The sequence below is a fragment of the Gymnoscopelus braueri genome (assembly GCF_963280865.1).
Source record: "Gymnoscopelus braueri genome assembly, chromosome: 11".
NCBI classification, from domain to species: domain Eukaryota; kingdom Metazoa; phylum Chordata; class Actinopteri; order Myctophiformes; family Myctophidae; genus Gymnoscopelus; species Gymnoscopelus braueri.
The window spans coordinates 20,252,653-20,272,567 of NC_137613.1; the positions used below are offsets into that span (position 1 = coordinate 20,252,653).

A 19,915-nucleotide genomic window follows, 5' to 3' on the forward strand; every position below is an offset into this window, starting at 1 on the left:
TCACAACTGTTGAGCCGACTCTGATGATTACAACACATGCACTCTCCCTAAATAGACATAAAACAATGTGTGCGATGCAATATCATTGTTCCCCAAAACAAGTCGTTTTCTCTTTTTTGCCAGACCCAAGGGGTCGGGCTTACATGAGTCTTTGTATCTGTTTCGTCCATACATGGGCAGGGGTCATTTGTCCTCCGGCCCCAGCCAAAAAAAAGGTTTGTGACGTCCCCTTTCGTCACAAACTATTCATGACATCATGAACCTCAGTTATAAAGTGGTTTGTAGGTGTGTTACATACTAGGACTTCATTTTGGGTCTGGCAGAACCAGGTCTCCTGGTCTTGTTTTTAAATCACTTCCTTTTTTCAGACAATCAACACGTTCATATTCTGTACTTTATTTATGAAGACTTCTATCCACAATAATTTTGCAGTCTAAAAAGTGTTGGCCAGTTTTAATTTAAGGTGTTCCCTTCTGCATAAATAGCCTGTACCACGTGCCTTTGTCTTTGTATAGACAAAGGATGTGGCAAGATATTGGATATTATTGTTTATTTCATAAGGATTCTATCTATATCGGCTGTAATGACATTGGTTCTGCACAGTATAGCATAAAGATCAGCTGACAAAAGGATTAAAAGAATGTTTAGATGAGGAGTGTACGATTAATCGGTTATATCATATAGATACCGGCAATACCTGCAATATCGTCCGTAAAAATTCAATACCATGTCAACCCGATCAAAATAATGTAGCTGCTTTAGTAGATAGCCTATTTTATTTTATATTATTTATGTTTGACTGTGAAGCTGAAAAGGCCTTTGTGATGATGAAGGCTGCATATTCAATCAGTGTTTTATGGGGGAGCTTTCGAAAACTTAAGTAAAAATAGTACATTTAAGTACAGTAGGTAGGCCTAATATAAGAATGCACAGTTTCTTTTAGAAGTCTGCATCTGTACGCAGAATCACAGTTACTGTATTACAGGTATCCTACCGGAAACGTATCGGTATCCGTCTGTATCGTATCGGTCGATTTGACCATGCAATTAGTCAGTAATGGAATATTGGCCAAAATGTCAATATAGTGCATCCCTTGTTTGGATATACTGATGTCTATCTCATAACAGAACCTTTTGGTACCTTGTAGGAATACAAGAACGCTCTCCCCAAAACACACTTGCCCTGGTCAAATCCGGCGACCTCGGAATTGTCGTACCCACAAATACGGCGACTTCGGAACGGTCGGACCCACAAATCCGGCGACCTCGGAATGGTCGGACCTACCAGGCCACCAGAACCTACTCAGCCATATTTGACGTCTCGGGGGTACCGAGACTAGGAGGGGGGTGTTGATGATTTACGATTCTGTCCCTATCGGGACGTAACTCGAACAGCGCTTAAACGGCTGAAGTGGACTTCGCCGCGTTCGCCTGAGCTCGCTCGGCGGTGCCTCTCATGGCTCAAGTCCGCTTCAGACGGTGCGCCTCTGTTGTAAATGTTTTTTTTTCTTAACTACTTCCTCCTTAATATTAGGGGCTGTAGTCTGTTCTCACCAAGCGGGCTGAGTGTTCCGCTTCACTGGGGGGTGAGTGTTCCGCTGCTGGGGGGGCGAGCGGTCCACGCAAAAAATGGAGGCGAGTGTATTTTGGGCGAGGGTTCAGGTTACCCCTTGTTAGCCTGGCATGGCCAGACTAATATCCGTGGGTAGATATTAGTCTGGAACTTCGGTTTGGAAGATTCATTTCTAAGGGGCGGTTACAAACAGATTCAAATGTCACACAGGGGACTTGTCCGTGTCAAGACACAGAAGGGAGAACACACACAGAGTAAGTGTGTAGGGCCAGGTGAGAATGAACCACCGGAGCCAGACGAGTATGAGCCAGCCAACCAGGTGAAGGAAGGAACCACCTGAGCTTAAACTGTAAATGCACAGATGAACTGGTCCAAGATTCTATAATAAAAAGAAGGAAGACTAAGAAGGCTGGCCTAAACCCTCTTCCCATACACCCCCATATGGACATGCAGCATAACCTCTTGAACAAACAGTGTTGAGTATTTAAAGGTTTCATGACGTTCAGTTTTACCACACATTAAAAGTCTTTGTCATGGTCCTTCAAACGTGTATAGAAAGTTTTAACCAAAAATTCCACTCCATTGATCCATGGCAGGTGTTTTTCTCTCACATTTCTAAAGCCTTTTCAACTGCAATGAAAAAAGAAATCTTTGCCTGCGGGTGTCGCTGGTGAGGGATTTTGCCTGTCAATCATCGCCTCTGCTCCGCCCCCCCCCAAAGGATAGGGGAGGGGAGGGGCGAGGAGGAGAGTGGGCGGGATTAATCGGCTGTGACCTCACTGTCGAAGGGCCAAGCTCAGATTACTTTTCAGCCTAATTATTCAGAAAACCCCAGACCACAGAAAATCCACTGAATTTTCAAAGTTCAGATTTTTTGGGTGTAATTGAGGTCATAAAACCCCCCAAAAAACATTAAAAATTAAAAAAGTGAAAATGAATGTCATAGAACCTTTAAAGGGATACTTCACTTTCACATAAAATAAACATTTAAAAAATATATTAAAAATAAATGAAAAAAGTAATGGAAAAATCACGGCCCCCTCACGCATTAGAGTGTCCTACTAATGTGTGAGGGGGGCTTTATTTTGCCATAACTTCTTTCATTTTTTTTTTATAATTTTTTTTTAATGTTTATTTTATGTGAAAGTGAAGTATCCCTTTAAGCACTTTATTGGCACCACACTTTACTTTTGAAGTATTTGTTGCAAAACCCCTGCTAAAGTGAAACCCCCTTGATAAAGTGAACCTTGCGTATTTTGCAAATTGCTGTTTTTTAGTTGGGTATTTTTATTAGTATAGTGTTTATTTTGAATGGATTTAAGGTGAAGATGCCAATGTATTAGGGACCTAATAAATTGTAATTGACCTTCTTGATACAAACCGTTTCCGTGTCCAGTTCCTCATGGGATTTTTCAAGAGTGTTGTTCTCAAACCAACTATTCTAAACTTACCAGTATTGACCCGAACCTGTGAAAGCCTAGAAGGAGACCGTGTGTGTATAGGGGACCTTCCTCTTTACAAAAGGTGGCGTAGTCATTAAGGAGTACTATTCAAATTGGATTACGCAAAATTGTGCATTGATATTCGATATACGAATACTTTATTGAAAGTAAAAGTGTGCTATATCCAAAAGAATGAAAAGATATTGGCAAGTCAAATGTGATGCATATCGGCCCGTATCGGCCCTGTTCACATATTTGTATGTGTGTGTGTGTGTGTGTGTGTCCAGCTATTAGTCAGTCCAGGTATACTTTGTGTAAAAAGCCCATTGAGATTGGGCGTTTTTAGCCCAAGGAGTGGTTTTGGTGCAAAACAAATGCTTGCAATGGATTCAGAATCCTAAAAACACCCTAGTTTGACCCCTCACATGCTACTTAAAACAGAATTAAAATTTAATTTTTTTTTTGCCCTGCATGGAAATGCAGGGAAATGGTGGGTACCCCAACTTTCAGCAGCTGTCAAAAAATTCTCCTAGGGAAACTGAATTTCAGTCTTTGTGAGATGTGTTACTAGACACCTTTACAAACACATTGGTGAAGTTTTTTTTGGTAAGGAATTTATTCCAAGATTGGAAATCTTTCTGCTAATATCCCCTGACTATATTGCTCTGAAACCAGTTAAGAGCCAAGTGTGACATGTCTTCTTATTGACATGACTGATGAAGATGTATGAATATGTTACTTTGAATTAGGTTTGGTGGAAGAGCTCTCACATTTAAATAAAATGCTCCCCGACAAACCACATTAATTAAAAATGAATAAGCAGAATTGTTTCGTTAATTTAGATTAGCTCAATGAAGATGTTTAAAGGAGGAGTTCACCCAAGAAATGACTTATTTTCTATCAATTGCACACCCCATGAAGCCTTGAATTCATGGATTTATTTTTGTTTTTGTGGCATTCCTAAGCCAATAATTTGATTATAATAAATTTGTCCCCATTGATTCCGGTAGGAGACACAAATGCATTTGTGTCTCCTACCGGAATCAATGGGGCTACATTTATTATAATCAAATAATAAAGGAAGGAATGCGACAAAAACAAAAAAATATCCATGAATTCAAGGCTCCATGGGGTGAGTAATCCATAGAAAAAAAGTTATTTTGGGGGTGAACTACTCCTTTAAGGACACGTCCATCCTTTTTTAGACAACCGGCGTAGAGAACAACTGAGCCCTCTGATGGCCAATGAAATACGCGTGTCCTCTCACGGGGGGCGGGTTTTACTCAGTGTTGCCATATTTTGTGAGAAATAAGCAACCAGGTCTTGAAACAAGTCCAAAAGAAGCAATTAGGCCACATGAGCACTTTAAACCTTCTGGACGGCTATTTGAAAATAGCCAATCTACAAGCTAGATCTGCTATTTTCCAAAACTCTTGCAATAAAATTTGGAATATGTTTGAAACAATCTAACAACACAATGCTCCCCTGGGTTCAAAACATTTTCATGAACATATGCTAGAACCACGTGGTTCTAAAAAAAAAAAAAAATTAAACCAGTACAGGTTTAAATAAAAAAATGTTTTTAATGCAAGCCCAAATAAGCAAGTGCACTTTAGAAACAAACCCCAAAAACCGCAACCTCCAATTTTTACAAGCAACTTATAGTATGTACTATACATAGAATATAGGGTAGTATTGTAGTATTTTGTATTTAGGATATGTATATATTTATATAGGATATATATTTTGATATATCATTGAAGAGTATATATATATATATTCTTCTCACTCCTTTTCGGATATGTTTTGATTACTTTCTCTATCTTTTTTCCCCCCCTTTAGTTTCTTTTTTGCTATATCTTAATCTGATATTCATCTCATTGTTGTGATTTCGACAGTGCAAAAAAAAATATATATATTCTGTTTTTTTTAACATATTTGAAATAAACATGACTAAACTAAAAAACTTAACTAAAAAACTTAACAGAAATATATGCCCAAAGTCGCTTATAATAAGCCGAGATGGCAACGCTGGTTTTACTAAATTATTTTGAAAAGGAGGCGGAGGTACTTCCTCTCAAAGCCCAAAGTGCCACACGGCCGTCATAAAGTTTGTGTCACCCTGTTTGTTTCCCCCCCGACTGTACAGACAATGGCCCCCAGCACACAGCTGAAAGAGGCCGTGGCCGACGTGCAAAAGGGGATTCGGGCGATTTTGCTCGGACCGCCCGGGGCCGGCAAAGGGACGCAGGTGAGAGACTTGTTTCAGTCGAGCTAATAGCTGCTAGCCTTAACCTTAGCAATGGAAAGCGCATGGCCGACAGTAGACACCAGTGTTGCCAGGTTTTGCGAGAGAAATAAGCAACCAGGTCAAGGAAAACAAACCCAAAAGAAGCAACTCGGCCATTATGAGGACTTTAAACCTATGTGCATTGAAAATAGCCGATCTTCAAGCTCACAACGCGTCGCGATGTGACGCTTTGTGAGCTTGTAGATCGACTTAGATGGGCTATAAAACTTTTGCAATAAATATGGAATATTGTTTTTGAAACATTCTAACAACACAAATGCTCCCTGTGGCATAACACATATTCATGAAAATATTTGATAACCACTGGTTTAAATAATGTGGAAGCAAGCCTAAATAAGCAAGTACACTTTACAAACGAGCCCAAAAAACCGCAACTAACAATTTTTACAAGAAACTTTACAGAAAAAGAAGCCTATAGTCGCTTATAATAAGCGGACATGGCAACACTGGCAGACACCAGTGTGGGCTAAGCTGACTCCGGTTTTATTTTGTCACGAATTCTCATCACAAAGTCACCGATCAGTCGCATCATGCACCGATGTCTCGACAGACAGACAGCGATTCTCCGGTGCTGCAAAGACAGTTTGCAAGCTAGGAACTTATGTTGAGTGCCACTGGCAGGCTAGTTTTAGTGTTGCCAGATGATGTGATAGAAATAAGCAACCAGATCTAGGAAAACAAGCCCAAAAGAAACGACTGTAGGCTACTACGGCAATTTGAAAAAAAGCCAATCTACAAGCTCGCAACGCGTCGCAATGCGACAACATTAGGAAACAAGCCCAAATAAGCAACTACACTTAAGAAACGAACAAGCCCCAAAAAACGCAACCCGGAACTACCAGTATTTACAAGGAACTTTACAGAAAAATAAGCTTATAATAAGCGGACCTGGCAACACTGTTAGCGGGGCAACCAGTCTGTCACTTTAACTTTGAAGACCAGTTGAAATGTCATTTCGCGACCATAATCATTATGTATTTCCTAATGAAAGGGGGGGGGGGCTGGGTGCGTCTCAGCCAATCACAGCGATGGGGGTGAAGCATAGAGTTATAACCAGGTTATAAGCATAGGTTATTAGGGTTGAAGTCCTCACAGGCTATTGAATCTATAAACTCCTGTCTTGTCTTTAAACCTGGCATCACATTCCCTATTTGAGGCATATGTCATTTTTCAAATATAGCAGATCTACAAGCTTGTATTGTTATTTTCGCAGAGTAACACTATTGTGCTATGAAGTATAAAATAGGGCTTAAGTGGTAACTTTAATGTGACCTGGTGGATACTTGCTGAACTTGAAACAGTTTGATCAGGGTCACTAACAAAGTGGCATGATGTGTGTTTTGTTTGTATCGAGTGGGCAAGAGATGAAAAGATAATACTGGTGGTCATACAGTGGAACATTAGGTGCCAGACATAATCAGCTGTGTAAGATTTTTCAGTCTGGCTTAATAATAACCAGGAGGTGTCTAAAGCAGTCTTTTGCAACACATTTCACTCCCAAGTCCAACTCAAACGAGGCTTGGTCAAGTTTTTATAGAAATGTTTTTTAGATGCCCATGGTAGTACAAAATATTTAAATACCACAGTGTCATATTGAGACGCACATGGTAGTAGGCTACAATATAGTTGAGATATTAGGCGTTTGGTCTACTACAGGCAGAGGCTCTGAGCCACTCTGCTACACTTACACTTGTATTTTATATGAATATTTGATGTTATTAGATTTTAAGTAACTGAATTAAATGATATAAATATACTGTGTGTGTGTGTGTGTGTGTGTGTGTGTGTGTAAATATAACACTGGTATTTAAATATATTGTACTGTCTACTGTGGGTGTTTATGACACCACAGTGTATTTAAAAGTATTGTACTACCGTGGCTATCTAAATTATGAGGATTGGGGCACCACTGGCGTCGAAATAGGGATGCCAGAGGTCACTCGCAAAGTAGATGTATACATTTGTACACTCTCAAAGTTACAAATGGATAAATTAGCACCTGAGGATTTTACTTTGTACCTTGTTGTTATATGAGTGTCCATATAGTGAATGAGCTTTCTCTTGAACTGTAACATGGTAACAAATTAAATGTTTTACTTAAATGCCAATCATTTGAGAGCTCTGTCTACATGTCTTTGTTCATATTACTAAAATAATTGCTTCATGACTTCTTTGATAATAGTGTACCTCTTGTCTTGCAGTTGCCTCTGCTTAAAAACAATGTAGGTTCACGTGCAATGTACCAAAGGCAGTGCTGCATAGACGGTACTGCTCCCCTCCCAGTAGCCCATTAGTTGTGGTCTGGCTGCATACCAGAGGTTGCACAATTCCCCATTAGGCTTTGTGTCGCAAATGTCAAAACAAACAGTTACAGGAAACTCTGACGTATTCCCATATCAGTGAAACTTCAAAATGTCCTGTATGAGTGTTGGAAAGCCAGACAGAATGCATGTTAATGAATTCTCTAAATGTCCTTTAAGCAACGTTTTTCATACAGGTGTAGTGTACCTTTCACCACTACACCAGTCATTTCTAGTTTGTTTCTTAAATTGAGTGCCATGTGTTGTAGTAGGGGACGAGCACATCATATCTGTGTTGTCTCAAATCTTGGGGTGTTTGACACACATTGTTTACTATCATTCCCCTCATCTGTGTCTCCTGTTCATGACTGGAATGTATACATCAAACCTTGAAGGCAGTGTGTTTGATGGAAAGAGTAGCTGTTCCTTTGTATTTTGACCATGAACATGTCAGAATCTAGCAGGCTTGTCCCAGCCTGCAAAATATGTTGATAGCCTAGCCCTAGTTCATTTGACTTGCACTGTAGGTGTAAACAAATAAAAGCATGTTCACCATGTTGGGAATTCTACCTGTCCAAGTGTTTGGTTAACTTTATGTTAAAATTCACACGCCAGTTTTTTAACTTGCCACTTGGACCTTACACTTGACTTTACACCATTATATCGCTACCAAAATTATAGTTGACTACCTGCCATATTGATAGGTAAGGAAGGGAAGACAAATTTACCAGCTGCTTTAATTTTACTCTTTATCTAAGCCCTTTGCCATACACTGTAAACATTTTGGAGATTTATTTTTTCTTCTGACTAGTTCACAAAAGACTGTTTCTGACCTAATGTCTTGACCTCCACCCAATTTCACCCCAGGCCCCGCGGCTGGCAGATCAGTACTGTGTATGCCACTTGGCCACTGGAGACATGCTGAGGGCCATGGTGGCATCAGGCTCTGCGCTCGGCAAGAGGCTTAAAGAGACCATGGATGCTGGAAAACTGGTAAGATGACTATGCAGTGTCTATTTGCAAGCATGCTGTAACATTTCCAGGACTTAAATTTACTTTGTTTTTTTTAATAGAGGAGACATTGCTATTGAATCGATCATTTTAATGTTTTCACCTTTGACATCTTGAACCCATGTTATATTCCCAAAACTTCTCCTCAAAACATTGGAACGTTCTAGCTCTGCCATACTTACACCTGGAAGCTTCGTTCACACTTGTCTCCTGGGAATAGCAGGACTTTTTGAAGAATTTTAAAAACGTTTATAGTTTTAATTATCTAAGTTTTAACTATGATGTCCGTCATGTATGACTCCTAAGTTGGGTGTCAGTCATGAGCGACGCACCAACTTGGGAGGGTTCGGAGGGAACATACTGTGTAAGAGACTATACTGTTTCTCAAGGAACAGTACCTGTCTATTTATTAGACAGGTACTGGGGGGGGGGGACTATTTTGTTGCTTGTTAACAACACTAGTAAGTCAAGTACATTGTATTGATGAAAACATATGACATGGTGCTGACAAGAAAATATATTACTTTCCGACTCAATCATTTTACACCATCAAAGAACAGAAACCCCTAAACAGTAATTGATCGATTAAGCCTCATGCTAGTCGCAGCAAATAAGCGTATGAATGGACTGAGGTTGTCCTTGTCTTGCTTGTGTAGGTCAGTGACGAGATGGTGGTGGAACTCATAGAGAAGAACCTGGACACGCCACCCTGCAAGAAGGGCTTCCTGTTGGATGGTTTCCCCCGCACCGTCAAACAAGCAGAGATGGTGAGGTTTTGACTGGACATCATTTTTACATGAAGATATCACTCAGTCTGTACGTATCTGTACGTATCTAAGACAACACTTGAGTGCAGCATTTTAACCCAAGATATAATTAAACAATGCGTAGATCTCTCAGTAGCATGTGAACCTTTTCAGTTGGATTACCAAATGCAGTAATGCAGTTCTACTGTGTGTGTTTTATTGCATAAGGAAGGACAACAAAACTAAGCTACTGTTGTTTCTAATAATCAAAACGATGGTTTATTTGTTGTTTTGTGTATGTCCCTCTCCCTGCCAGCTCGATGACTTGATGGACAAGAGACAAGAGAAGCTCGACTCAGTGATTGAGTTCAATGTTGATGATTCTCTGCTGGTCCGCAGGATCTGTGGCAGGTAGGAGTAGTTTGATTTCATGCTACAGGAATGAACAATCAAGTCATGTGTGGGTGGGAGAATAATTAAAAAACAATTAAAAAAAACAAGATACATTTATTGTGATGAACTTACATTGGTGGCATAATCATGACTATTCTCCCATGAGTCTGAATATTCTCACGAGCGACTTGAAAAACTGCTGTCAACACTACACCAAAAGTGTAAACAAAAATCCCACTAGCGACCATGATGCCCCTAGATTTAACACTCACTGGTTTAAGACCTATGTGAAACACTGCCTTCAATGGTGCATGCACTAAATGGCAGTAACTTGCCTACTAGCCTACTAGCCTGCATGAAGTAGATTGGTGGTTTGTCTAAATTGGTTTCAGGGGTAATCTATTAGTCATTGTGCAATATATACATTTTATGGTTGCTAAAACACATCAGTGTGTTGTTAAAGAGTTGTAAACCGTACCGCTGTACAATTTGCAAACTGTTAATAAAGTATTCAATCAATCAATCAAGGAATAATTGAATATATCAGTGGTTTTCTGACTTTTTGTGCACAAGGCACATCGAAGGGCAAGCCAAAATCTCAAGGCACACCTGTAGTCATATCTGTGCAATCTGTACCCATCTGTATGTTGGCCTATTTTCATTGTATGTTCGCTTATTTTCATTGTATGTTCGCTTACTATGACATGGCCAGTATAGGGACGCTAGGGTTTGTGTGGTTGAACATCTGAAATGGACTGTATTGTCTGCCCACTAGATGGCGTTGTGTATGCACCCACTGCACAATGCAGACTTCCCTAAGTCCCTGAAATTCTTAATACACAACAACAAAGATTGTTTTGTGAATCAGTGATGTTAAACCGTTTTCAATGTAGTGGGTCCCGGGATCCGCAGGTGGTCAAATGGGTCCCAGGGAAATTTAACGGGTCCCCTCTTTGCTCTCCAATAAATTATAATTACGTTCATGTATGTTGAAATGATCTGAAAATTTAGCAAATGTTGCCAAATATGTACAAATGTGACACCATAATCCATCATGTAAAATTCAAATTCAAATAAAGATATATAGCCTATAGAACATAAAGTACACGTTTGTTTTCCCTACACAGCCCTGTCACTATCCTCCAATTTAAGAGCAGGGGATGAGAGATGGTCATAAACTCTAGTAGACTACAGTTTTAATAATATTGATTGATTGAATAAGTCACAAAATGTAAACCGCACGGAAGTACAGTAAAACACTTGTCCTGGGACAAGTTTCCATTGTGTTTCCATTTTAAAGATCAGTAGAATTAGATTAGGTATGAGGTCTACTGTATGCAGAATGCATTTCTGTGCCTACAGTTCATAGCTCCTACTGTACATTCAATGCACTACCCCTTGGAAAGTCAGAAACTCTATAAGGGACAACTGCTCTGGAAAGGTTTCTGTTAAAATGTTTTGTTTTGTTATTACTGGTGCGCTTTTGTTGTCTTTATTCACCATAATCACCTGACATTATCTGAGCCCATAGCTGAATAGAGTACACCTGTGGTTGATTGGTGCAGAATCAATGTGGCTCCTTTGTACTGTGGTGATTGGCCGCAGCGTAAGCCTTTAAAATAGGACAAGATGTATGTGAAAGACCGAGGCAGAGAGTGCAATGTGAAACACGTATGTTATTGCTATATCACCACGACCATCTGTCATTAATCTGTCCTCCTTTCTATTTCCCTCCCTTGTCCTATCCTCATCCTCTGACATCTCCTAACACCACCACCACTTACCCAGGCTAATTCACCAGCCAAGTGGACGCTCCTATCACGAAGAGTTCAACCCTCCCAAAGAACCCATGAAAGATGATGTAAGTAATTTAACCATCAATGCTACGAATACGCTTTCCTGTCTTATCTTTGCTGGTCTAAAGCTTAGTCTAAACAATGTACTGCCCTCTATCCTTTTGAGGACATATAAAAAAATGTTTTGCTTAAACCAGCTCCCTGTCGAGGATGATATCCTTGTTTTAAGCGGCAGTGACTAGTGGTGATGTCAGGGCTTGGAAGAGTGGGTGGTTTACTGTGGACAAAACACGTAGTTACTGAATATAAGTAAAATAACCGTCGCTGTAAATTAAACTACTGTGGATAACCTGCCAACTCCCTGAAGCGACTTTGAGCATTAACTGTTCTACTGACCACCACACAGAGGAAACATCCATGTTGTCCTTTAAATAGTCTAAATAATATAACTAGACATGATGCATCTGTCACCTTCAGCTCAGTATTTTGCTCTTGTTCTACGTTGATAGAGGTGCTTGAGCCAGGATGACAAGCGGTGTTGCTGCCAGAATGGGAGTGTGGATTGGCTGGGTAGTTAACTGGAAAAAGGATGGACAACTGTCAACTGATTATTGTTGGACAACATGTCAACTGATTGTTATCTTAAAGGAGTAGTTCACCCAAATTACTTATTTTCTATCAATCACACACCCCATGAAGCCTTGAATTCATGGAGACTTTTTAGTTTTTGTCGCATTCCTGAGCCAATAATTTGATCACCGGTGGAGTCGACTCAAAGAGTCTCTTACCGAGTCTCTTATTGACGACTGACGATTGATGATGAATTCAAGGCTTCATGGGGTGTGTAATTGATAGATTATTTTTTTGGGGTGAACTACTCCTTTAACAAAAGGAAGGAGAGGTGATTGTGGCTACAATAGGGTGGGTTTGGAAGAGACAGTAAATGTACTTAAGAAAAGTGAAGGAATAGCTTAACAACTAGTTCTGTGTGTCAGCCTGAGGCTGAAAATGTTATTTGATTCAGTCAGTCCTTTAAGTAGATGCTGACATCATAACACCACTAAGGTATAAGTCATACACTGTTTAAAAAGTTCATCAACACTAGACCAGGGCATCCAGAGTGGATTGCACTTTCGCCAGGACTAATAAGAGACTAATTCAGACCTAGCTTCACAAGGTGAGCTGTACCTGGCTGTACCTGGCCGACCTGGTGTGGACAGTACAGAGTACCTTGTACCAGCGTTTCTTCATACGCTAATGTAAAAACTCCATTTGTGGAGGAATGTGCATCGATAAGACCGTGTATCTGTGTGCTCGTTTCATGTAACGTGTGAAACCCAGTGGCACATTTGCAAACAAAGACCCTTTCACAGTGACACACAATCCCGTCAGTTTTGAAAGGAGTATTGCTATTGCGGCGCTGAGCTCCTGTTTCATTGGCAAAACATGAGAGGGCTCCCAGTACATAACAAGTGGTGTGTGTGTGTGTGTGTGTGTGTGTGTGTGTGTGTGTAGAGCTGTACAGTAGCTGCTCGGAACCCATAGTGTGTGTGTGAGTGTATGCACTGACTGTGATCAAATTGGCAAGAGTGACTGAGCTGACCAGCACTGTGGCTCATTATTCTCTCCCTCTTCATCTGCCTTTCATGTGTCCCCTTTTACCCTTCCGTCTTGCTCCGTGTCATCTCAAAATTTCCTCTTTTATCTCTCTCCACCTTCACCCCTCTTTATTACTATTCTCCTCGTGTCTTTCTCCCCGTACCCCCATGTTTTGGTCGCCTGGTAAACCATCCTGGTCACAAATTTCATTTTCATTCAGCGGTCTGCTGAATGAAAATGAAATGTGAATTCCGCGACCGGGATGGTATATCACGCTAATGTTTTGGCACAATCGCCTCTCTTTCACCATAGCTTTTTCAGTCCGCTCTCCTCTCTTTCTCAGTGTCTCTGTCTCTATCTCTCTCTTTGTCACTTTATTTTACAATTACACAATAAAGACTGCCATGACAACAAAAAAGAAAAGCAAAACTCCCTCTTTGTCCTCTCCTCTCCCAGGTGACGGGCGAACCCCTGATGAGGCGCAGCGATGACAATGAGTCGACACTGCGCTCGCGCCTGGACGCGTACCACCGGCAGACGGTGCCTCTGGTGCAGTACTACAGCAAACGGGGCCTGCACACAGCTGTCGACGCCGCCCAGACACCCAACGTTGTCTTTGCCGCCATCGTAGCCGCCTTCTCTGCTACCGCGGCGACCAGTGCTGCTGCCCGCGCCTCTGCCTGTAAAGACCAAGTCTCGTTCCTCTAAAACAAATCCCCAAAAAATAATTCTAACATTTCACCTGGTGAACCTTCTTCTTCCAACTCAACTCAAACTTTTCTTCATTGTTCTTCTTTCTGCCTTCTTTCTTTCGCCAAGGATTGGAGACTGTGCGAGGGTTAAGCAAACGTCACACCGGCTGGACTGTTCTCTGTATAGTATACAGCAAAAGTGCAAAAGTAGCAATCATTATGTTTTTTGTTGCAAAAATGCAAATAAAACGTAGCCAAGAAACGATATCAAGGAGTGGGTATCAAGAGATGGCCTAAAACAAAACAGAGTGTAACACAAATCAGTAGTCATCCATTAGTATGTGGCTTTGAAAAATAACTGTTCACACATGTAATATTGGCTGTATACTGGTGATCATTCTCCAACATATGCTGGTGATATAAAGTTTTTGGTTTGCTTAACTCGTGCATAAACTGACTTGGCCCTAAGCCTGGTTTACATTATACTTAGTTGTGTGCCCCGAAAATAGCAGATCTTCAAGATCACAATGCATTGTGAGCTTGTAGATATGCTATTTCCGGTGCACACCACGGCGCACTACTAAATATAAATCAATCGCAGCTCTCTACTTTTGATCAACTTGGAACTCTTCACCCACCTGCAATCCCCCCCCTCTCTCTCTCTGGACAACAGAACTGATTATTCTTCGCCTCCTTAACTACACTCCACTACTCACCGAATATTACATTTATTTATTTATATTTATTTATAGCTATTTTTGTCTACTCTCCTATATTTCCTCTTCTCCACCTAAATCCTTGCCTCCTCTCTACTTAATTCCTGGACAAGTGCTCCTCTCTGGGTGATGTTGACTCTTTGGACTCCTACTGGACACTAGAGAGACTGTACCGGCTAAAACTGATAAATGCTAATGTTAATGCCTAATGGATATAAATGCATTGTAATTATATTATAGAATGTATATTACTTTTGATTTTAGAATGTTTAAAAGACTGAGTGTTCTGACTTGAGCTCAGAGTTGCTTACCTCACTTTGGCATCATTGACCAGGTTCCCACACTAGAGCAACGTGCTGTTGTCATGTTTTCGCCTGACAAAGCACTTGTGTTCCAGTCACTTAGAGGTCTGACACCTAATCAGACCAGAGGTCCAGTACACGTAAAGCCTCTATGCATAGCCCTTAAGTGCCAAACGGTTTATTTGCAAAAGTCATACAAAGAGTGCCAGAAAGTGCAGAAAGTTGATGATCACAAAGTATTTAAATGTCAAGTTAGTATGTATGGAAGCAAAGTATGGATTTACGCAAATGTGATGGGGGAATTATTTTTAGAGAAAATTATTGAAATAATTACTTCTCAAAATAATGACATAGTATCTCAATATAATGACTTGGTATCTAAAAATCAGAAATCAAAATGACGACAAACGTTATCAAACTCTCTCATAATAATGACACATTATTTTGAGAAAGTTTCTCATTGATGATTTAATATTCTGTCAGTATCGCACGTAACTCGAATGGTGCTGAAGTGGACTTCGCAACGTTCGGCATGGCGACTCGCTCGCCTGACTGCTCGCTTGGCGGTGCCTTTTAGCATAACTACTTCCTAACTTAATATTAGGGGCTGTAGTCTGTTCTCACCAAGCGGGCCAAGTGGTCCGCCTCGCTGGGGGTGAGCGTTCCGCGCCAAGTGGGGTCAGTGGTCTCCTGCTGGGGGCGAGTGTTCCGTGCCAAGTGGGGCGAGTGTTTCGCCGCTGGGGGCGAGCGTTCCGCAAAAGAAATCGGGCCAAGTGTGTTTTGGGGCGAGCGTTCCGGTCTCGGTTGAGACTGTCCCTGGTATTCCCTGCTGAGCATTGCTGCATTGTGAAATTGTTAATTTCCTCCAACTGTAATGCAGGGAAATCAATTCCCAGGGGTTTATAACAGATTCTGTATTGTAGGATAAAATGAAATTATATTTAGGATATTATACTTTATGAATATACCAAACTAAGCCTAAATTGGCCAATTTAACTGATGATTGACAAATTGAGATTTAACCTCTTCTACACTATGATGAGCTGTACGGAAGGCTGTGTTAAGTTAGTTACTTAAGTATTTCACTAAACATGCACTGTGCCAAAGCAATAGAATATACCCTTGTTTAATGGATTGGACACGTTGAAGTCAAGCAACTGATCTGCTTGTTATCTTAGTGATTAAGCAGTTCCTTGAAAATGAGGATATTGATTTTACACCACAATTATATTTGTTAAATTCAAAGGATGTATAGATAACATTGAAAAGAGTTTTTATTTTTTTAAAGATAGTGCTGTGCACACTTTTATTGAGACCGACTCACTAGAGGAAAGGTTCTGACAATGGAGTTTAGGCTAAGGGCAGGAGGGTTACATGCAAGTTATCTGAACCTCGGCACTCTAAAAGATAACGTTTTAAAGATTAAGTATTGACCTAGTGTTTTAAGATTTCAGTACAATGTAGCAAGCCAACTCAGGAATATACTGGTAGAAATGTACTGTACACTAATTTAAGCTTATACACCTACTAATTTAAGCATATACACTGTTAAGTTGGTGTTACATTCATGACCTTTTGGTCATGAATGTAACAACACCACCCCTTAAATTTAATAAGTGATCTGACGAATAACACTTGCAATTTTATGCAATATATCCAATTTGAAGAGATCCAACAGAATAGCTATCCTGCACTCTGACTGCAGATTAAGGGTCCCTCTCTATTAATTTGAACATGGCACATGGCACTTATGCTGGATTTTACTTTGAAATTGTCAACATCACTTGAAATAGTCTATCCAATCTGGCCTCTGGATGCCTTTAGAAAACAGTACGGAATAAGGATTTTGACGTAGTCTTCTTTCCTACTCTTCCGCTTAGGTTTCCCTCCCATATGCGTTGTCCCCCCACCCCAGTCACCTGTTGTTTGCATTTCTCTTGAAACACCTTGCATGCCGACTGTGTCAACTACAGTTTTCCCTTGAATGGCTGACATAATATTTCCCTGTGCTCTCAGTGCTTTTGTGAAGAAAAACAGAAGCAGATGTTTTGCCATACTGCTGTGGCGGTTGAATGTTCAGTCTTATATTTAGCTTGATGAGACAATTTTATGCTGAATCTACCTAACAAAGGCATGTGCTTAATCATGCCGTGGTTCCATTTCATTAATTATTTTAGAAAACTGTTGACGTGTATGGTTTCCTTGAAACTGTTAAACATTCATGTGAATGCTACCTTAAAGAGTAAGGCTGGTCATGTAAGTTCTTTGCAAACTAATTGTGCTACCTTTCATGAGGTAAGGAAGGCTGGTCCTCTACTTGCAGTAAAAGATGGGACAGTAGAAAGAGGGCTGTGTATCCACATGTCCAACACATGGTACTGCTAGCAGTGTATTGATATTTAATTTAAGCATTTGAATGGTGCCGTTATTTTATTTTTTGCACACAACTTTTTTCTGTGTATCTCACCCTACACTTTGTTTCTCTTTCCCTCTATCTTGCCTTTTCTCTTCCAGCTGGTTGAGTCCTGCACTTCTCCATTCGGACCCTAACTACGGAGAGAAGAGACATTGTGGTGGGTGAACAGATGGAGAGATGGTTGGGTGTTTGGAGGGAATTAAAGAAGAAGAGTAATCTCTTGTAATATAGCACTTCATAGGAAATGTCCTGTTCTGCTGCCGTGTGGGTCTGGATGTCAGCCAATCATGTTTCTTTAAGTAGGCTACACTGACAGGAATAAGTGAATCCGTTGTACTGTTGACACCCTGCTTTTACAGAATAATAAAGCTCAAAAGATGATTTTCTACAATCTTCACATGGCGTTCAAGCTATTTCTTTTTCCTCACTGGGTGTCAGGCTATTTTCTTTTCCTCACTGGGTGTCATTCCATAACGAGAGTTGTACTGTTCACATTTATCACATAATAACCAGCCTTTATTTGTCATGGGTGTTGGGGAGATGAGGCTAGAGCAGTGGTTCTCAAACTTTCATATTTTAGGAATCCATCTTAACTCTGACAGTATACAGCCGCATTCTGTAGAAAGACTGACCTCACTGATGCACGACCGGCCTGCTGTTCCCTGGAATCCACGTCACCACACTCAAGGGCAGAAACAAACGATCTGACGATTACAGTATGTGTGTGTGCTGAGTGTGTATGTTTATTACACCCATAGTGTGTTTGTGTGGTGTTTACACATTCAGTGCTTGCTCATCGTTTTTCTGAGGAAATAGCCTAGATTGAACAATTGCCAAAAGCCCAAAAAGCTTTACACGTCTCTCTCACACCAGACAGACAGACAGACAGACAGACTGACATAACTCTGTATACTGTCAGAGTTACAGACTTGTAGGGGTCCATTTAGAACCCCCTCAAGGAACCCTGAGAGTCCTAGGACCCCACTTTGAGAACCACTGGACTAGATAGTCCATGAGCCAGACAAGATTTCATTATCGAAAGAGTGGGCAAAACCATACCTATATTAAATTGTTCATAGGGTCAATACGAGTAAATAAATATATGATAACCTCTCCACAGGAGCAGCTTTTTCATGGTTATCACACATTTTGTTATTTTCCCCATACGTACATGACAGGTGAAAAAAATGACAACATTTACTTTACATGAAGACAATGATTTATCGTATTACAAGTTTTCTGAAATTGTATATTTAAATATGCAAATTAGGCATTAGTCCATGAGCCAGAGCCCCAAAATTGAGCCAGATATTGAATATTCCCTCGTTAAAAACCTTTGACTCCAACATCTTAACAAAATGAAATAAGTATGTTGACTCTGGCTTTGTCCAATGTTCCAATGCTGATTCTGGAAAGTTATGCAAATTTGGGCATTTTTCCTAATGCCTAATTTGCATATTTAAATATACAATTTCAGAAAACTTGTAATACGATAAATCATTGTCTTCATGTAAGTAATCAACTCAGGAAGTTTCATTATGATAACTCTTTTTTTAAATTGTCATTTTTTCACCTGTCAAGTGCTATGGGGAAAATAACACAATGTGTGATAACCATGAAAAAGCTGCTCCTGTGGAAAGGTTATCATATATTTATTTACTCGTATTTACTGGTTTTGCCCACTCTTTCGATAATCATTGCTCAATTTTGGGGCTCTGGCTCATGGACTGAGCAGCGATTCCCAACCTAGTGTAGGCCCCAAATAATTGACAAAACAATTCGTTTTTTATTGATAATATAATTATACTGTCCTCACTGATTTCCCCATCAGTTATCCAGCAAGCTAAACACGACCATAAATAACACATGGCAGGTGCATTTACACCAGGTAATGGATTGAATACACAGGACCACAATGTGTTATCCTTTTAACAATCACTGTAAAATCGTACCACTGTACTGTTTACAAACTGTTTATACAGTCAGGTAAGTGTATGATTATTATTACAGTAAATGCGATCTGAGCGGTTCCAATGAACCCACAGAGGTCCGGGGTGGGGTTTCCATGTTCTCTATGCTACTACGTCACTGGCCGGGGTTTTCCTCACCGACGTAGGAGCATTCATTGTTGCCATGTCCGCTTATTATAAGCGACTGTTTCTCTGGTAAGTTGCTTGTAAATATTGGTAGTTTGCGGGTTGAGTTGTTTTTTTTGGGCTCGTTTCTAAAGTGCTTATTTGGACTCGTTTCCTAATGTTTAAACCAGGGTTTCTCAAACCTTTTCAAGTCAAGGACCCCCACTTTAATAAATATACTGTCTGCCCCATCTGAAATATACTATACAAATAGGCACTAGGCAACCCGCACACACGATTTGTGTTGTTAAAATGTTTAAAAAAATATGCTCTCGCTTATTAAATTAAAAATATGCTCTCGCTAAAAATATAATAATAATAGCAGATCTACAAGCTCACAATCGGCTATTTTCAAATAGCCAACGTATATGTCTAAAGTGCAAAGGGAGAGCTGGCTTCCTTTGGGCTTGTTTTCATAGACCTGGTTGCTTGTTTCTCTCGCGAAACCTGGCAACACTGCGTTGAAGCGACGGCAGTGGCAAAG

At 40.3% G+C, this 19,915-nt stretch overlaps 1 protein-coding gene across 1 annotated transcript; it reads left to right on the plus strand.

Annotated features, from left to right (window-relative positions):
- The first annotated feature begins 5,080 nt into the window (after nt 1–5,080).
- On the plus strand, nt 5,081–17,693 carry ak2 (adenylate kinase 2). Its single transcript, XM_080442024.1, has 7 exons — nt 5,081–5,265; nt 8,493–8,618; nt 9,293–9,403; nt 9,699–9,793; nt 11,564–11,636; nt 13,627–13,852; nt 17,395–17,693. The coding sequence occupies exons 1-7, from the start codon at nt 5,167–5,169 to the stop codon at nt 17,400–17,402; spliced, it is 738 nt and encodes a 245-aa protein (XP_080298150.1). The 5' UTR covers nt 5,081–5,166; the 3' UTR covers nt 17,403–17,693.
- The last annotated feature ends 2,222 nt before the right edge of the window (nt 17,694–19,915 follow it).